The following is a 17,831-nucleotide window of genomic DNA, read 5'->3' as shown; positions in this document are numbered from 1 at the left end:
TTATTCATTCATGAAAATATTTTTAAAAAATAAATGTACTAAGTAGTTTATACTGAAATTCAATTAAAATATAAATTAATTTTAGTTTAAATTATTTTTTTTAAAAAAAATCTAATAGTAATCATAATGTTAACAATTATAAGGGTATTTCAGACATTTTGAATAAAAGAAAATGCTTAACAACAATTGTCTACCAAACACATCTACAACTCTTTTTCATCTTTAGCACCTTTATCAAACACGTAACTGATTATTATTAAAATAAGTTTCAAAAAAAAGCCGTTTTTTTTTTTTCAGCCTATCCAAACGGGCTCTAAAATAAAGAGTAAAATACATTGATATCTATGAGAAAACGCGTTATCAGGAGCAAGTTGCCCTCTGCTGACACCAATCATTGTCCCATAAAAAATTGAAAGAGTGTAGTGGAAACTTCAAGCTGCTTTCACATGTCATAAGAATTTGAATACATAAGGATATACTTCATTCTTCTATGTACAACGTACGGGGAAAGGAATGTTACAGGTATAGAAAAAACGAAAAACTAGAAAATGACTGACTGGGCAAGAGTAATTGAATGAACATTGTGACCATCTCTCACCTCCATTCAGTAATTATCAATATAGACATAGAAAACAGTGGCTGGCCACTATGAAAATTGGCCCTCGAAAATGTGGATATCTGAAACCATTTCAAAGACATAGAAAACAGTGGCTGGCCACTATGAAAATTGGCCCACGAAAATGTGGATATCTGAAACCATTTCAAAAGTCGTAATCTATGTCCGATGCATTCAGAGAGTCAGAACGTCGGATCAGATGTCCTTGCTCATCATATAGGTCAAGGTTCTCACAGGGAGCAGGGAAAACAGTACCTATAACACGACCTTGAACATGAGAGCATTGGAATATGTGTTTCTTCTTGTATGTTATCCCAACAGACATATCTCTGAAAGTAACATTTTTCACTGGAATTTCAGAATTTCCATGGATACGAACGGGGACACGAACTCCCTCACCGTGTACTGACACGTAGCTTATGTCTTCTAGTATTGGTACAGCTTTCGGATCAAACTCCCCATCAGGATGTTCGTTGTAATCTGTCTTGATGACGATCCCCACCCTAACGTTTACGAATGTCAAGTTCCTGTAAGCTATGTGTCGTACATATCCTCCTCTGCCAGCTGCTGTTTTGATGCGAACAGCACGCCTTGAGCTCCAGACATGTACGTTTTCCACAGTAACATTTGACACCCCACCAGACATCTCACTTCCTATCGATATGCCTGCACTGCATATCGTTCAATGATGGTGAGTCGCATGTAATATAAATGGTGCTGCTCTTTATGATACTAATGTACTATGTTGCCAGATTCTTTTACGAAGGCTCGAGACGAAAACAAAAGTTACATCTCTTCAAACCAAAGTTGCTAAGTATCAGTAGGTTAGCATTATCAACAGCAATGAACAATTTCCAAAATATACCAAAGCAAGAAAAACTAATAATTTTCTTCCTCAGGCAGCTATATATGTCAAAATGTCATAGGTGCAATCGTTGTCAGAAACATCCAGGTCATGAAAACAAGTGTAGGTGCACATGGAAACCTCACCTGACCATCGAACGAACTACTAGATTTCGGATGACTATATTTGTTGAAGGCCGTCCATAAGAAATGCCATACTGATCCCAACCACTCTTTATTGCAATGCCATCATCACCAACACTGATGTAACAGTCCTCAATCAGCATATCTTCACAGGAATCTGTCCACACCACACTCAAACATCAAGAACTCGCACTGAGAAAGAGGGGAACAAGTAAGCAATAAAGAAGTGCATGTAGTGTATCAAAGTCTATGAGAATGATATCAACCTTAGAAGAACTGCGGTTCAGAAGACTAGCAAGAATTTGGCATATTAAAATCTCAGAACTTAATTCTTATTCCCTATGAAATGATAAACCCAAGAAAAAGAACTAATCGCCTTTATAAGCAGGTTAAACAAATTATCTTCAGATATTTTAGCTTGCGGATTATTAATTTCATTAAATAAAGAGATAGTTCACAAGAAATCAATAAAATTTAGTCTAGACACGTTATTATTCACAGCTGACCCAAATATAATGTAGGCTAGTCCTAATCCACAGATAGAAAAAATGATTACTAGCTCAAGGTTTTCTATTCTCTGCAATGATAACATATTGAACATTCACCTGGATCTATGCCATCAGTATTAGGAGCGTCGAAGATAGGAGCCAGAATTGTGACATTCTTCATTGTTACATTTTTGCAGTCATATGGATGGAGAGTCCAAAATGGAGAATCACGCAATGTTACATTAGAGATCACTATGTCGCTAGACCACATTATCTGGACAAGCGGCCCTCTGGTATTGTTAAGAAGCCTCTGCTTGTACTTCTTCCACCATGCTTGACCCTGCCCATTAATGGTACCATTATGCCCTGTTACCAGTAATATGTACACATAATCAGATTGAGTTGGTTAGCTTCATACTTCTGCGAACATTTTAAAATACTTTGCTATTCAAAATCTGTAAACAATTACTTTGTGCATGATGTGGGCAAAGTTCATGTATCATCACATCACCTAGTTCACTGCTGAACATTTAGGCAAACATGAAATAGATCTGATCTAGAATATTGTGATAAGAGTGTGAAGAAATAATTTCAATATTTTTCCAGACATAAAGAGAATAAATTTTATATGTCAACAACAACAACAACAACAAACCCAGTGTATTCCCACCTAGTGGGGTCTGGGGGGGTAAGATGTACGCAGTCCATACCTCTACCTCTGATGAAGTAGAAAGGCTGTTTCCGATAGACCCCCGGCTCAAGACACGAGATACCACACAAACACATAGTAAAGCACAGAAGCAGATTACATAACATAAATACGGCACCCATAAGTAATATAAAACAGAGGAAAGCAGAGGAAAGCACACAGATTCGTAATAAAACATGGAACACGGAAGACGGAATCATAACAGGAATAAAACCCCCACCAAGTAATTCCCTACACTAGCGACCCAAACTGGCCCTAATCCTCTGCCGAAATTCGCGCCCTCCAGACCTTCCTATCTAGGGTCATGTTACTCTTCCCCAACTATTATTTTGTAAAAGCATGTGTTCTAAATAGTTATTCATGTGGTTTTGATGTTGGTTTTGGAAAATGGGTTGAGGGTTTTGAATGTTAGTGTTTGAATAATGTTTTCCATAGTTTACATATGATTGTTCATACTTTTTTTATGGTTTTGAACTTGTGGCGTGCATGGGCATGGTGAATAAACTAGGGGATTCTGATTTCCCCAAATTTGTGAATATTGACAATTGAATTGGTAATAACCCCAACCCAAATTTTGGTGGAAGTTATTTTGAATATGAGTATAATTGCATTGAACTACTCTCGGAACAATTGCATGATATAAAGAGGTATTTGAAACACAATGGTCTGATTTAATGAACAAAGGGAGTCGTTGTCCCCCCACCTTGTATTAATGAACAAAGGGAGTTGATTTCCAAGTATGGAAATTGTAATAGCATGATGTTGTTACCTTGCAAGTGTAGTTGGTATGATGATACCAACAATGTATGCCTAGATGTGTATTTGGTTCAATGAATGGGAATGTGCGATAAATATTTTAATGGGCTTAAAAGAGGGTTGTGTAGCTGGGCCATGAAGTAGCGATCCCGAAGGACCAATATTGGAAATTGCGTTTTCCAGTGAGGGGGTCTAAACGGCCTGGGGTTCGAGTCCCCTTGCTTATGACCGGGTGGTTCGAGTCCACCTTATTATTATGATAGGAAGGTTCGAGTCCCCCATATTACATTACATGATCGAGTGCTTAAGTCACCTTAGTATATGATTGGGATGTTCAAGTCCCCCACGCATATATCTAAGATTATTCTCTGATTCGTGCGGCTACACACACTGGGGCCCGACTAGGGGGTGAGAACTGCGGCCTATAAATTTTATATGTCGAATATGAAAAATAAATTTTGGACTGAAGTAGTGTCACTTCATTTGATCCTGAAAGATTTTGGATCAGCTGCTTCTCACTGTGTCCCTTAATTAATGAACCAATAACCACTCAATGCAAAAAAGTGTTTTCCTTCAGTAGTCTGGATGGAATTTCTGTCATTTGAGCACCAGCCACGGAAACTTCCGGTAGAAAAATTATAAGAATGCATATGGACCGGCCACATGATCGATCTGAATGATGATTCACAATCATTGCAGAACAACAAAAGCAGCATAACAACTCCTCAATCCACACTAGTTCAGATTGGCCTGAATCCTCTATATCTGTTTCGATCCATTTGGACCCGTTCCATTCCAATACTTGCAGTGGATTTAGTCACTAGACATAATAATGATGACAATAGAACCAATACTAAATAGAAATACATCAGTATTTTCAGCAACTTGGAAACTGTGACTTTACATTGCAAAAAACTTGCTATTTCGGGTGAAGCTACAGGGTCAGTATGACAGATATAAACGTCCAGAAACAAGTCACTAACCTGTGATTACAATATCTTTGAGATTCTGGCCATGGATCAAACTTCCATAGCGTGGTCCAATATGTTCTCTCCCATATCCATACGAAGGCAATGGAGGCATGAGAGGCCAGTACTTCTCATCCTGTTGAGAGAATCATATACAGAAATATCATAAGCTCAGCCACTTGGAAATAAAATAAAATTGGATATAGTTTCAGTAATGAGAAATATGCAAAATGATGTTAGAAAGTTATCTAGCTACTTTACTCGGGGAATAAATGTCTCCAATTGTTAACAGAGAATGCCACCATATTGACAATGTTAAAATATGAGTAGGAATAGAAATAACATATAGAATGGAATAGAAATAACATATAGAATACTATTTGGCAAGGATTGTAATGCAGTGTCCTATTTGGAAAGGATTGTAATGCAGTTTCCTATTAGGAAAGGATAGAAATGTAGTGTCTAATAAATAGGATCTCAATGTAATAATATTGTAACAACAATTCAAATAATATTCTTCTTTTATATTTCTCACATGGTATCAGAGCCTCTACGATCTTGGCAGAGAATCAAAAAGCTTCTGCTGTCGGTGGGTGGCTATAACCCATATATGTCGCCCATCTGTCCAATGATCATGTTAGCAAAAGACTGGGCCACTATGCTTCTTTTCGGTGACTACTTTCTCATATCAGATTTGCGTAGCATCGTCCATCTGTCCGGTGACTACTTTCTCATATCAGATTTGCGTAGCACCATGCATCTCTCCGAACTACTTCTTATATTTAATTTGCTTAGTACCGTGCATCTTTTCAGACTACTTTCTCATAACCGAGTTTATAGCACTGTGCATCTTTTTGGACTACTTTCTCATGTCTGAGTTGCATAGCACCGTGCATCTTTCCGGTGATTCCTTAGCTTTGATTTGCGTAGTTTCATGCATCTTTATGATGATTCCTCAGATCTGATTTGCGTAGGGTCGTGCCATCATTCCAATCCCACCCATATAATTTCTCTTTTTTAGTAGGATCGTGTCGTCATTCGATCCTACCCGTATAATTTCTATTTTTCAGTAGTCACGTCGTCATTCTGACCCTACCCATATAATTTCTATTTCTCAGTAGGGTCATTCCATCATTCCGACTTTATCCATATAATTCTCTTTCTCAGTGGGGTCGGGTCAACATCCGATCCTACCCATATAATTTTTTTCTCAGATTGTGGCCACTTTTCAGCCATCAAATCTAATAATCCGGTGCATGAGCATGTTTCGGTCAGTTCTTCGGTGACTTTCTTGTTCAAGATCTACTCATATCTTGATTTCGAGATGAGCCATATATTTTACTACTTTTTGAATCACTTTTTCAGTTTGTTCCTTTTCAATTGAGGTCTCCTAGACATCCAGAGCAGTTTTTGTCAGTTTCCTTGCAGATATCTTCACCAAGTCTCTTACCGATCCTCGTATTAGTTACATCCATAAAAAGCTTGGTACATATGTCTTCAATGCACCAGCTTGAGGGGGAGTGTTAGAATATGAATAGGAATAGGAATAACATATAGAATTCTATTTGGAAAAGGATCGTAATGTAGTATTCTATTAGGAAAATGATTAAAATGTAGTGTATATAAATAGGGTCTCAATATAATAATGTAGTAACAACAATTCAAATAATATTCTTCTCTTATATTTCTCACAGAAAAAAATTGTAGTCCCTTCATTACGACTTGAATCCCTTTTGTTTAACTTTTCAAACTCAAAAGCATTGCTTTTCTCAGTGGAGGAAAAGGGCTAAACTGGCAAAGATATTAAAAGGCACTCTCAGGATAGTACTTTCCAAGAGTGTGTGTTATCCCGGTAAGGACAAAATAGAACTGGACATCAATGTTGCTCAGATCCTGCAAAGTACTTGTTGCACCCAAGTTGAACCGACATGATTTGGTTGTGGGTGTGATCAACATAATTTGAGTGCATTAACTATGCATATTGCCAAGAAGTATAGGTTGACAAGGTATTTGGATTGATCTTGGATTTTAAGAAAAAGGGCAACCCGATGCCCTAAAGCCCCTACGCATAGGGTCCGGGAAAGGATCGAACCACAAGGATTTACTGTACGCAATGTTACCTTGCATTTCTGCAAAAGCCTATTTCAACGGCTTGAATTCAGGACTTCCTGATATATATATATATATAATCAGTATCCATAATCTATATCTATAATATATTAAAAGTGTGAAGACCCTTAAAAAAGTGATTTGAACTTTTTGCCCTTCATTAAAGGTCTCTTCTTTAGATAAAATCGTCTTTTCAGAATTTTCTCAAATTATTATTATTTAGTTATTATTAATATTAGGACTTTAAAATTAAGTAAAGTCCTTATTTGAGTTAGGAAAGAAATTATAATATTTAACAGTTCTAAATCAATTCAAATTTTACCTTTTATGTAATTTGTTAATAAATTAAATAAATGAAAAAATATTGATTTGAATTAAAAGGACACAAAAAAGGTCCGAAGAAAAAAAAGAGAACAAAGAAAAGAGGAAAAAGAAAAAGAAATAACTTATATAAATGGTAAGAGAACTAATTTAAATTGAAAAGAAACAAAAAAAAAAGAGAGGTAGAAGAAGGGGAAAACAAGAAAATTAAACCTAAAATTTAATTAAAGATTTTCTACTTTTAGCCGAATTCCTAAATTTATGGAAATATTTTATTAAAGAAATTTCAACTCGAAAGAAATTATTATATAAAAGAGTTTCTATATAGGGTAAAGTTCTAAATTTTTTTATTATTATTTAGTTATTATTAATATTAGGACTTTAAAATTAAGTAAAGTCCTTATTTGAGTTAGGAAAGAAATTATAATATTTAACAATTCTAAATCAATTCAAATCTTACCTTTTATATAATTTGTTAATAAATTAAACAAATAAAAAAATACTGAATTGAATTAAAAGAACACAAAAAAGGTCCGGAGAAAAAAAGGGAACAAAGAATAGAGGAAAAAGAAAAAGAAATAACTTATATAAATGGAAAGAGAACTAATTTGAATTGAAAAGAAACAAAAAAAAAAAACGAGAGGTAGAAAAAGGAAAAAAGAAGGGAAAAAAGAAAATTAAACCTAAAATATAATTAAAGATTTTCTACTTTCAGCCGAATTCCTAAATTTATGGCAATATTTTATTAAAGAAAATTCAACTTGAAAGAAATTATTATATAAAAGAGTTACTATATCAGGTAAAGTTCTAAATTTTTTTTTATTATTTAGTTATCATTAATATTAGGACTTTAAAATTAAGTAAAGTCCTTATTTGAGTTAGGAAAGAAATTATAATATTTAACAATTCTAAATCAATTCAAATCTTACCTTTTATATAATTTGTTAATATATTAAATAAATAAAAAATATTGAATTGAATTAAAAGGACACAAAAAAGGTCCGAAGAAAAAAAGGGAATAAAGAATAGAGGAAAAAGAAAAAGAAATAACTTATCTAAATCGAAAGAGAACTAATTTGAATTGAAAAGAAACAAAAAAAAAAAACAAGAGGTAGAAAAGGGAAAAAAGAAGGGAAAAAAAAAAATTAAACCTAAAATATAATTAAAGATTTTCTACTTTCAGCCGAATTCCTAAATTTAAGGCAATATTTTATTAAAGAAAATTCAACTTGAAAGAAATTATTATATAAAAGAGTTTCTATATAAGGTAAAGTTCTAAATTTTTTTTATTATTATTTAGTTATTATAAATATTAAGACTTTAAAATTACGTAAAGTCCTTATTTGAGTTAGGAAAGAAATTATAATATTTAACAATTCTAAATCAATTCAAATCTTACCTTTTATATAATTTGTTAATAAATTAAATAAATAAAAAAATATTGATTTTAATTAAAAGGATACAAAAAAGGTCCGGAGAAAAAAAAGGAACAAAGAAAAGAGGAAAAAGAAAAAGAAATAACTTATATAAATGGAAAGAGAACTAATTTGAATTGGAAAAAAAAAAAAAACAACCAAAAAAAAAAGAGAGGTAGAAAAAGGAACAAAAAGGGAAAAAAAGAAAATTAAACCTAAAATATAATTAAAGATTTTCTACTTTTAGCCAAATTCCTAAATTTATGGCAATATTTTACTAAAGAAAATTCAACTTGCAAGAAATTATTATACAAAAGAGTTTCTATATAAGGTAAAGTTCTAAATTTTTTATTATTATTTAGTTATTATTAATATTAGGACTTTAAAATTAAGTCCTTATTTAGGAAAGAAATTATAATATCTAACAGTTCTAAATCAATTCAAATCTTACCTTTTATATAATTTGTTAATAAATTAAATAAATAAAAAAATATTGAATTGAATTAAATGGACACAAAATAGGTCCGGAGAAAAAAAGGGAACAAAGAAAAGAGGAAAAAGAAAAAGAAATAACTTATATAAATGGAAAGAGAACTAATTTGTATTGAAAAGAAACAAAGAAAAATAAAACGAGCGGTACAAAAAGAAAAAAAGAAGGGAAAAAAGAAAATTAAACCTAAAATATAATTAAAGATTTTCTACTTTTAGTCGAATTTCTAAATTTATGGCAATATTTTATTAAAGAAAATTCAACTTGAAAGAAATTATTATATAAAAGATTTTCTATATAAGGTAAAGTTCTAAATTTTTATGGAAAATTTGATGGAACTATGTTACATAAATTAGATTTAGAGTCCTAAAAGAAAAAGAAAAAAAAATCTTTCAAAAACTAAGTGAAAAAAAATTGTTTCAAAAACTAAGTTGCGTGACTTTTTTCCAATTGTAAAAAGGTAATGGACTTTTTCAATTAAAAAAAAAAAGAATTATTGTTTCAATTTGGTTAGAACTATTATTTTTCGTTATAATATTTTGATATAGTAGTTCTTATATTTCTTTTTTTTTTTTTTCAATTTTAGAAGTTCTTTTTTAGGTTTATACATATATTTTATTTGGGTGGTAAAATTTTGTGATCGTAGTTTTGTCATAATTGGGTAAATTTATGTTTTTTTATTTTAAATTTCTATTTATATTACGTTTGAATTTTATTGGTCATAAATAGTAAATCATCTTTTTATGTTTGTAGATAGTTTTGTTATTGGATCTCTAATATAACACGTTGGTCTAATTTTCAGGTTTTGAATTTTGTTTTCTATTACGTTGGTTTTATTGATCAAGAATAACAAAACATCTTTTTTCATGATTCTTTTCTATTACATTGAGTTTATTGATCAGGAATAACAAACTTTCGTTATTGAATAACTTTGTTGTTTCTCCACAAATACTAAGTTTATGATTTATTTTGTGTAAATATTTGGTTTAATTGTATTGTTTATTATCTTTATTATCATATTATTTTGTTTGTAGTTTATAGGTGGTATATAAATATCGGCCGACTTTCAAATTTTCTTTTAGGTAAAAGTTATGTTTAATTGTATTGTTCTAATACTCTACTTTGTGAATTTCTTTTTTCGTGTAAAGGTTAGGTTTGATTGTATTACTTTGATATCTCTATTATTGTATTATGTTGTTGTAGTTGACAGGTAGTAGATGAATGTCGATCGACTTTTAAGATTTATTTTTTCAAAGGTTAAGTTTAATTGTATTGTTTTTATATTTCTATCATCGTATTGTTTTATTGTAGTTTACAGGTGGTAGATAAATTTCAATTCTCTTTGAGAATTTTTTCTTGTAAATGTTAGGTTTAATTAAATAATTTTTTCATCTTTACATGTTCAAAAGATGTTGAATTTAATTATTGTACTCTTCTTTATTATTTAAATAATATCTTATTTAGTGTAATGCGCGTATACCTAAACTAGTATATATATACATACACACTTTGCTGCTATAAAAGATAACTTATTATAAAATATTGAGTGTTTATAAAAAATTTAATTATACTAACTTCAATCAATTGTCAAAAGATAAACTTATATGTAAAGTATACATCTACAAGTATACCTAGGGATTAATGACAAACATTGTGTTTAACTAATTTAATATTGTGGAATTGATGCTTACACAAGCCATCCAAAAGAAAGTGAAGCTTCAAGTATCTTGGGTCTATTATCTAAGAAAATAGGGAGACTGACAACACTGTTACACATCGTATTAGTTTAGGGTGAATGAAATAGAGACTCACATCTGGAGTGTTTTGTGATAAGAAAGTGCCACCAAAACTTAAAAGGAAAATTTTATAGAGTGGTGGTTAGACCACTATGTTGTATGAGGCTAAATGTTGGCCAGTTAAGCACTTGAATGTTCAGAAGATGAAAGTTGCGGAGATGAGGATGCCCTAGTGGATGTGTGCACATACTAAGAGAGATAAGATTAGAAATGAAGAGATTAGACAAGGTAAGAGTGGCCTCGGTGGAAGACAAGATGCAAAAAGCGAGACTGAGGTGGTTTGAGCATGTGAAGAGGTGACGCACAGATACGCTATTACGGAGGTATGAGAGATTGACTATGGATGATTTTAAGAGGGGTTAAGGTAGGCTGAAGAAACATTGGGGAGGGGGGATTAGACAGGAAATGACACATTTGCAGCTTACTAAGGACATAACCTTAGATAGAAAATTGTGGAGGACATAGATTAGGGTAGAAGGTTAGTAAGTAGTATAGCGTTGTCTTGCTTATCTTTCCTTACTGGTAGTTGTATTATTTCTCCTTTAGTTTCTTGTCCTTATATTTCCCTTACCATCTACCATCTCTTGTACTTTGATTATTACACTATTTTGTTGTAGTTACTTTTCTTTTTTACGATGTTTTCTCATGTTTCATTTAGTATCTGCTTTTATATGCTTTTTCTTGAGCTGAGGGTCTATCGAAAACAACCTCTACCACCCAAGATAGGGTAAGGTCCATGCACTCCACCCTCTCTTGACTCCAATTGTTGTTGGATTTTATTCTCACTAGTTGATGTAGTTAAACCACCACCACAAAGAATGAGTCTGATTTGAGCATCATGACCGTTATTCCTGAATTATTATCAAATCCCTTGATGTTCTTATAATAGTATTGCCTGCTTTTTTTGTATGTGGTTAAGTGCCTTCAATGGGAGTCATCAAATTCTCTCAAATTAGGATCCGTTTCCAAAAGGAGCCATGAAAGCTTCCTATCATTCCGAACTTTACGAAATGAGGCTAGACCAAGGCAGAGAAAAGAGATGGGCTTCATCTGATACCCACATCTAGCGACATCTTTGGTGGATGATTCGTATCCATTTCTACAGCAAGATGGACAAGACTCCCTGCATTAACGTCTGGCAGAGCTTCCAGCAAGGAAAGGTAGAGAGGAAAGGAGGAAGACACAATTCTTTACATGGTGCTTATTTTTTTTTTGATTTTGGTCGTTGGTGATGACACATCGCCAGTGTGTGATTTACACACACTTCTTTTGTTGGTTGATTGTTGGTCAAGTGTCTAATAGGTGGCACCCTTAGTTGAGGCATCTAAATGAAAAATCGTGACAAGTTAGGGGGTTGTCTAGGTATTCGGACAAATATAAACCATCTTTTTGTTAAATGTCACTAGTAAAAGGAACATAATGGAGATCATGCAAGGAGGTTCACCTTGAATAATTGGACAATTGGAGTTTGATAAAATAGCCAAAAGATTCAAACAGCTTTGAATGATAGATGTTCAAAATTCAAATTATTTTTGCGAGAAGTATGTAATGAGTCTAGAAGGCCTCAAGCAAATCACAGTTCAGAAGAGCTTTAGAGTACAACCATTCTACAGATGGAAGAGGAGAAGAGCTTTTCCCAAGGTAATCTGTGATCTAGCTATTTACCATAGTTTTTATTAAATCACATTGGCTCAAGAAGCGAGCCAAATGGTTGATACGTTTAACATACAAAATCAAATATATTAAGCAGATTAAGCTACAGCTGATAATATCTGTGTTAAATTATCAGCGGCCTTTCAATCGAAATGCTAAGGGCTTCACCAAGATAATAACTAATATACCTTGAGTTGGCATAAGCAAGGCAATTTTACCCAAAGGCATAAACCTTGTGTCAGAAAAGCCAAATATCTACATGCCTTTTAGTAGTCTCTAGGCAAATAGCTACATCCTCATTAAACAGATGTATCTCTAAGGATGTCCAATGTAATAATGGTACTCAAGCTAAGGTCGGAGAGACAAACTTATAGGAAGGTCAATGAGACAGAAAAAACATTTTGCAGGACTAAACCCTGTTTGTCCTTGATAACAAAATGTTTTGGCATCTTCCACAAATGTTTCTGTTTTCATGTCCAAACACATTTTTCTGTTTTTCTTCTTTGAAACAAAATAGAACTATCAAAATAGAAGTAAAGTTTACTCACAAAAACTAAACACACGCAAAAAAAAGAGAAGCAAAAATAGAAGGAAAAAACAAAACAAACTGTTAACGGGAACAAGGAACTTGACTCAACAGACAAATGGTAATCTTAGTAGGAAAAAACAGTCTGCCAATAACATTAAGACAGAATGTCAAGCCCAAGATCACACACTTGAGAAACAATCCACCCAGCTACATGCATGCCTTACCTCGATGTTATATTCATATGAAAAGCATCATTTATACCCAACTATATGCATGCCTTACCTCGATAATATATTAATATGAAAAGCACCATTTATGACCAGCTACAGTTTCCAGTTAGTCCAAAAGTAAACCTCCCACAGCATCATTTATACCCAGCTATATGCATGCCTTACCTCGAAAATATATTAATATGAAAAGCATCATTTATCACCAGCTACAATTTCCAGTTAGTTCAAAAGTAAACCTCCTACGGAACCCTCCCATCTGTAACTAACCTTACCAACAGGATTAAAAACTTTGGGCAGTAATAACTGGAGGGGTGGCAGAAATGAAAGAGGCAGCATAGGCATGCGTCAACTGGAAAATTGACATCATCAGATCCTTTTAATTTGGACTTAGCAAAGAAAAATACCATGTCTTATACCACCCATGAGTCAAAATACATAGTCAGTGCAGGCTATCCACTTATTTTTTGACAACAATCACAAGGAGTTATCCAAAAGTCAGATGGTCTGCAAGATCATATAAAATCATAAATCTAAGCAAAATCAAAAACTATGTACCACATAGGGCATTGAAGAGCAAGAATGAGGAGAAACAATCAGCAAGTCAGTACATATAGAGTATATTAATAGAGGTGAACAATAAGAGACCGGCAAAAGAGAGAACCCATGAAATCATAATCAGAGATAGATAATACTCCCTGCACCACAAAGGCATTGAAGATGAGGATAGACATTGGAGAGAAAGGCCTAATGTAGAAAAATTTAAAATTTGAAAAGAATAATAATAATGATATTATTGAGTGGAACGGCCTTGAACATTATGAGAAGCATATAGGATGTACTAAGATTTTCCTATTAGAAAATATCCTTTTTAAGGAAAGTTGACTTATTTTGGTAGCCAAAATACACGAGATATTGTAGGACAAAGAGAGTACTTCCAAGAGATTAAGGAGATCTACTCATCTATAAATTTAGACCAATTATAAGACTTCTGTTTTGTTACCTTCTTCCTTCAAGTACTTAATCAGTAATGAACAAATTAGAAGGACAAGTTTATTATTTTTCAGTTTCAAAAAAAATTCAGAAATACAAGTTTGCTAAGGAGTAGGAGGACGTTGGACATCTTTTACAATCAACAACAAGGTCTGCAACTTTATATTCCATGTGCGTTGCCTTTTATGGAAAAAGAAAATCCATTTGCATTTGGCTTTGATCATTAAACTTCAGATTTTCTGAAATTATCCCCAATCTAAAGTTTTACCTTTAACCAACTAAGCTTAAACGACAACTCAAAGTGTATTGTTTTTGTGCTAGAATTTTTAGCTAGAGACACAGACCTACGGATTTTGTGATTATACCAGTTCCTAAACCTAAATGAATTGGAAAACTGAGTAGAATTAGAAGTTGAAGAATATAACAACTAAGACAAGTGGAAAACCATATGACTTGATGACCCCATCAACTAGGAAAAATGAAATTCATGATGAATTAAGGAATGAGTTAGGTTGTTTTGGAGGTAATATATACTCCCTCCGTTTCAAAAAGAATGACTTAATTTGACTTGGTACGGAGTTTAAGAAAATAAAGAAACTTTTGAATCTTGTGGTCTTAAATTAAAGAGATGTCAAATGTATCAAAATATCCTTCAATGTTGTGGTCTAAAACATGTCACGTGAAAAGTTAAAATTAAAAGTTGCTAAAAAAGGAAAAGATCATTCTTTTTGAAACGGACTAAAAAGGAAAGTAGGTCATTCTTTTTTAAACGGAGAGAGTACTACAAAATAGTTCTACACATATTAATTAAGGTGATATGAATATATGGCATTTCACTACCAACAAAGAAAATACACACAATCAAGGTTGAAACCATACCAAAATTAGACTAATCGAATTCCTATCAAGCATCATCCAAGTTCCAACACAATGTAATGTAACCAACAATAAGGTTTTACAGGTGGTTGGTTGATGCCATGTCATTATCGAAAGAGACTTAGCATAGATCCCCTAAAAATAGCTTCTCCGAGATCTCCATCTACAACTAAAGACAGGAAACTGTTTGATCCTTACTTTTCCAAACACCAATTATCAGACTCATCCACTGTATTAGTAGGGGCGGAGCCAGGTAGGGCCAAGGAAAATTACGTTGTTTGTACATGATCAAAATTATCTTTTACGTATCTATAATAGACATTAAACCCCTTTTGGCTTCTTCATGTGTTTACTCCTTCATATTTGAACTCCTTACTGACAATCCTGGCTCTGTCAGTCGTACACTGTCATCTCTCAGTTCTTAACAACCCCATAATCCGACTCATGTGTAGCAAGCTTGTCTATCACTAGAGCAAAAGTTTATAAAAGTAAAAACTAAGTAGTTAGTTTCTACTGTTCAGCATGCAAAATTGAGAACTGTAAACATTAACAGATCAAGAATATACTTACATCAATACCCAATATTACAGCGCTCTCAGCAAGGAAAAGAGTCATATGACTGGTAAGATTAAACGGCGCCGTTAACCAATATCCAGGTGGCACATTAAGCTGTCCACCACCTTTCTTACCAAGCTTAGAAATAGCCAATACTGCCCTCTCAAACGCCGCCGTATTCAATGTAACGCCGTCACCAACCCCACCAAAGTCCGTTAAGTTAAACGCCGTCGGACGGAGTTTCGGCATTACCATCACCGGAAAATTACGCCGGTAAAACAAGATTCCGGTAGTAGCATCCCTTTGCCAGAATAGAATAGAAAATATGAACGCGATCCAGAGAGCAGTTAAAAGGGTTTTGTGGTTAGAGAATAGTGGTGGGATCCATGGACGTGGGTGGTGGAATTGAGTCCAACGGGATGAAGATGACAACGGCGTTAGAGTCTCCACCATAGAGTAGTAAGGTTGGAGATGGGACGGCAGGAGGTGATCGGTATCCCCGGATACAGTTAGGTAAGCGAAAGCTGGCCAAACACCAAGGTTGATGGGAGAAATGTTGGTATGTATGTGACTGTGTAAATGAAAATAAAATAGTAGTATTATTACTAGCAAAGACAATAATGCGAACTGAAATATCAAATAAAGAAGAATTTGGAAGGTGAAATGTAGTGGTCGGGATCAGTGAGATAGATGGGTTAGGTAAAAGGTGATGGGGTCGATGGAGTGCATTCAAAGGAAGAACAATGTTTTAGATACACACTAGGCTTAATTTGAAAACAGTGGGTGTTACGCTAATTTTATTATTTGCTGATACGTGGCTATACACACTTGCCCCGATATATCAAGCAGGGGGAAGCACGGGCCTTCAAAACTAACATTTTTAAGTTAATTATTGTCATTTATAATATTTTTATGTAGTTTTTTATAATATATATTATATTTTTTATTTCAATTTATGTGATATTGATATAATTTTGAATGTTACTAATTTTTTATATATTTTAAATTATTAATTATTGTGATTTATAATACTTTTTTTGTTTCAATTTATATGGTAATAATAAAATTAAGTCACCTAATTTTCTTTTACATTTTTTGAATTATCTTAAGTTGTTAATTATTATGATTTATAATATTTTTATGTAATTCTCAAATATATAACAAATTAAAAAAATAAAATAAATAAATATAAAAAAAAATATTTAAGTAGGCAATACAAACAAATATGTCGATCTGTTTTCTGCTTATCATCCTTCATAAGTGAGGTAATAAATCACAAATATCAATTTAAGTGGCAAAATACTTAGATAGTCAGAATAATTAATTAGGAGTGATATAGTAAAATTATGATTGAAGTAGTGAAGCAAACATGTTAATGACTTACAACAACTAATTAAAAGTGATATATCAAAATTACTATAAAATATATTTGTGAAAAGAATTTAACTGGCCCTCACATCAAGATAATTTAAAATATCAAGGGTTAATTTATCATTTTATTTCTATTTTATCACTTTTTATTAAATATTAATTATTTTTAATACTTTGATGATTTATAATAATTAATTAGGGGTGATATTTAGTCAAATTATTATTGAAGTAGCTAAAGCAGACATGTAATAAATATCTATTTTTTAATTAAATATTATTAATTTTTAAATACATAAATAACTTCTAATAATTAATTAAGGATCATATAATAAAATAACAGTTGAAGCAGATGAATTAGGCGCGTCGAAATGATCTCTTCTATATCACATAAATATTGTTAGTTTAAGTAAATCTTAGGTAAGTTTATTTCAAAATATTAAATATATGATGCTTTAAAAACTAATACTTCTTTGTAAGTTTTCATTTATCTCCAATTAATAATGTTTTACCTCCCTTTCGATTTGCTTATTCTATTTTGATTTGACCTAAGGTTTAAGAAAGCAAATCAGATTTTTGAATCTTATGATCGTAAATTAAAATCTGTCATATCTATCAAACTGCTCTTTAATCTAGTTGTCTTAAACATTTTATATCCAATTCTTGTGAATCCTACTTGTTGTGAGGAAAATCTTGGAGGGTAGAAGATATGTCTTACAATTACCCCACCTTCAGGGTGACCTAACTACCGGATTTAACACTCTGTTAGTTAATGGGAAGTTCTCCATTCACAAGATGTATTGTCTACTTCTACCTCAAGACTAAAAAGTCCCCTGAAAGAATATCACTCTGCAACAAAGTATTCACCCAAGATATAAATCCACTCTTTGATTAGCTGCTTGAAGAAAACTAGCTACGGTCAAAAGGTTGCAAATGTTTGGCTTCCATATTCCTATGAATTGCATCTTTTTCCAC

General features: G+C 32.7%; 1 protein-coding gene across 1 annotated transcript; it reads right to left on the bottom strand.

Moving 5' to 3' along the window:
• Positions 1–420: 420 nt before the first annotated feature.
• LOC107877898 (probable polygalacturonase) lies at positions 421–16,263 on the bottom strand. The gene is made up of 5 exons (XM_016724692.2): positions 15,504–16,263; positions 4,540–4,660; positions 2,209–2,457; positions 1,607–1,760; positions 421–1,287 (listed from the first exon to the last, which is right to left on the bottom strand). The coding sequence occupies exons 1-5, from the start codon at positions 15,939–15,941 to the stop codon at positions 762–764; spliced, it is 1,488 nt and encodes a 495-aa protein (XP_016580178.1). The 5' UTR covers positions 15,942–16,263; the 3' UTR covers positions 421–761.
• Between the last annotated feature and the right edge of the window lie 1,568 nt (positions 16,264–17,831).

This window comes from Capsicum annuum, chromosome 7 (genome assembly GCF_002878395.1).
Source record: "Capsicum annuum cultivar UCD-10X-F1 chromosome 7, UCD10Xv1.1, whole genome shotgun sequence".
NCBI classification, from domain to species: domain Eukaryota; kingdom Viridiplantae; phylum Streptophyta; class Magnoliopsida; order Solanales; family Solanaceae; genus Capsicum; species Capsicum annuum.
The sequence above is the reverse complement of the archived record's forward strand: the minus strand, read 5'-3'. Positions and strand labels throughout refer to the sequence as shown.

Excerpts from the sequence above, each read along its gene's own strand:
- LOC107877898 (XM_016724692.2), bottom strand. The coding sequence starts at position 15,941 with ATGGTGGAGACTCTAACGCCGTTGTCATCTTCATCCCGTTGGACTCAA. Across the intron at positions 2,458-4,539 it reads CAAAGATATTGTAATCACAG|GGCATAATGGTACCATTAAT; the intron begins GTTAGTGACTTG and ends TACTGGTAACAG. Across the intron at positions 1,288-1,606 it reads GTAGTTCGTTCGATGGTCAG|TGCAGGCATATCGATAGGAA; the intron begins GTGAGGTTTCCA and ends AACGATATGCAG.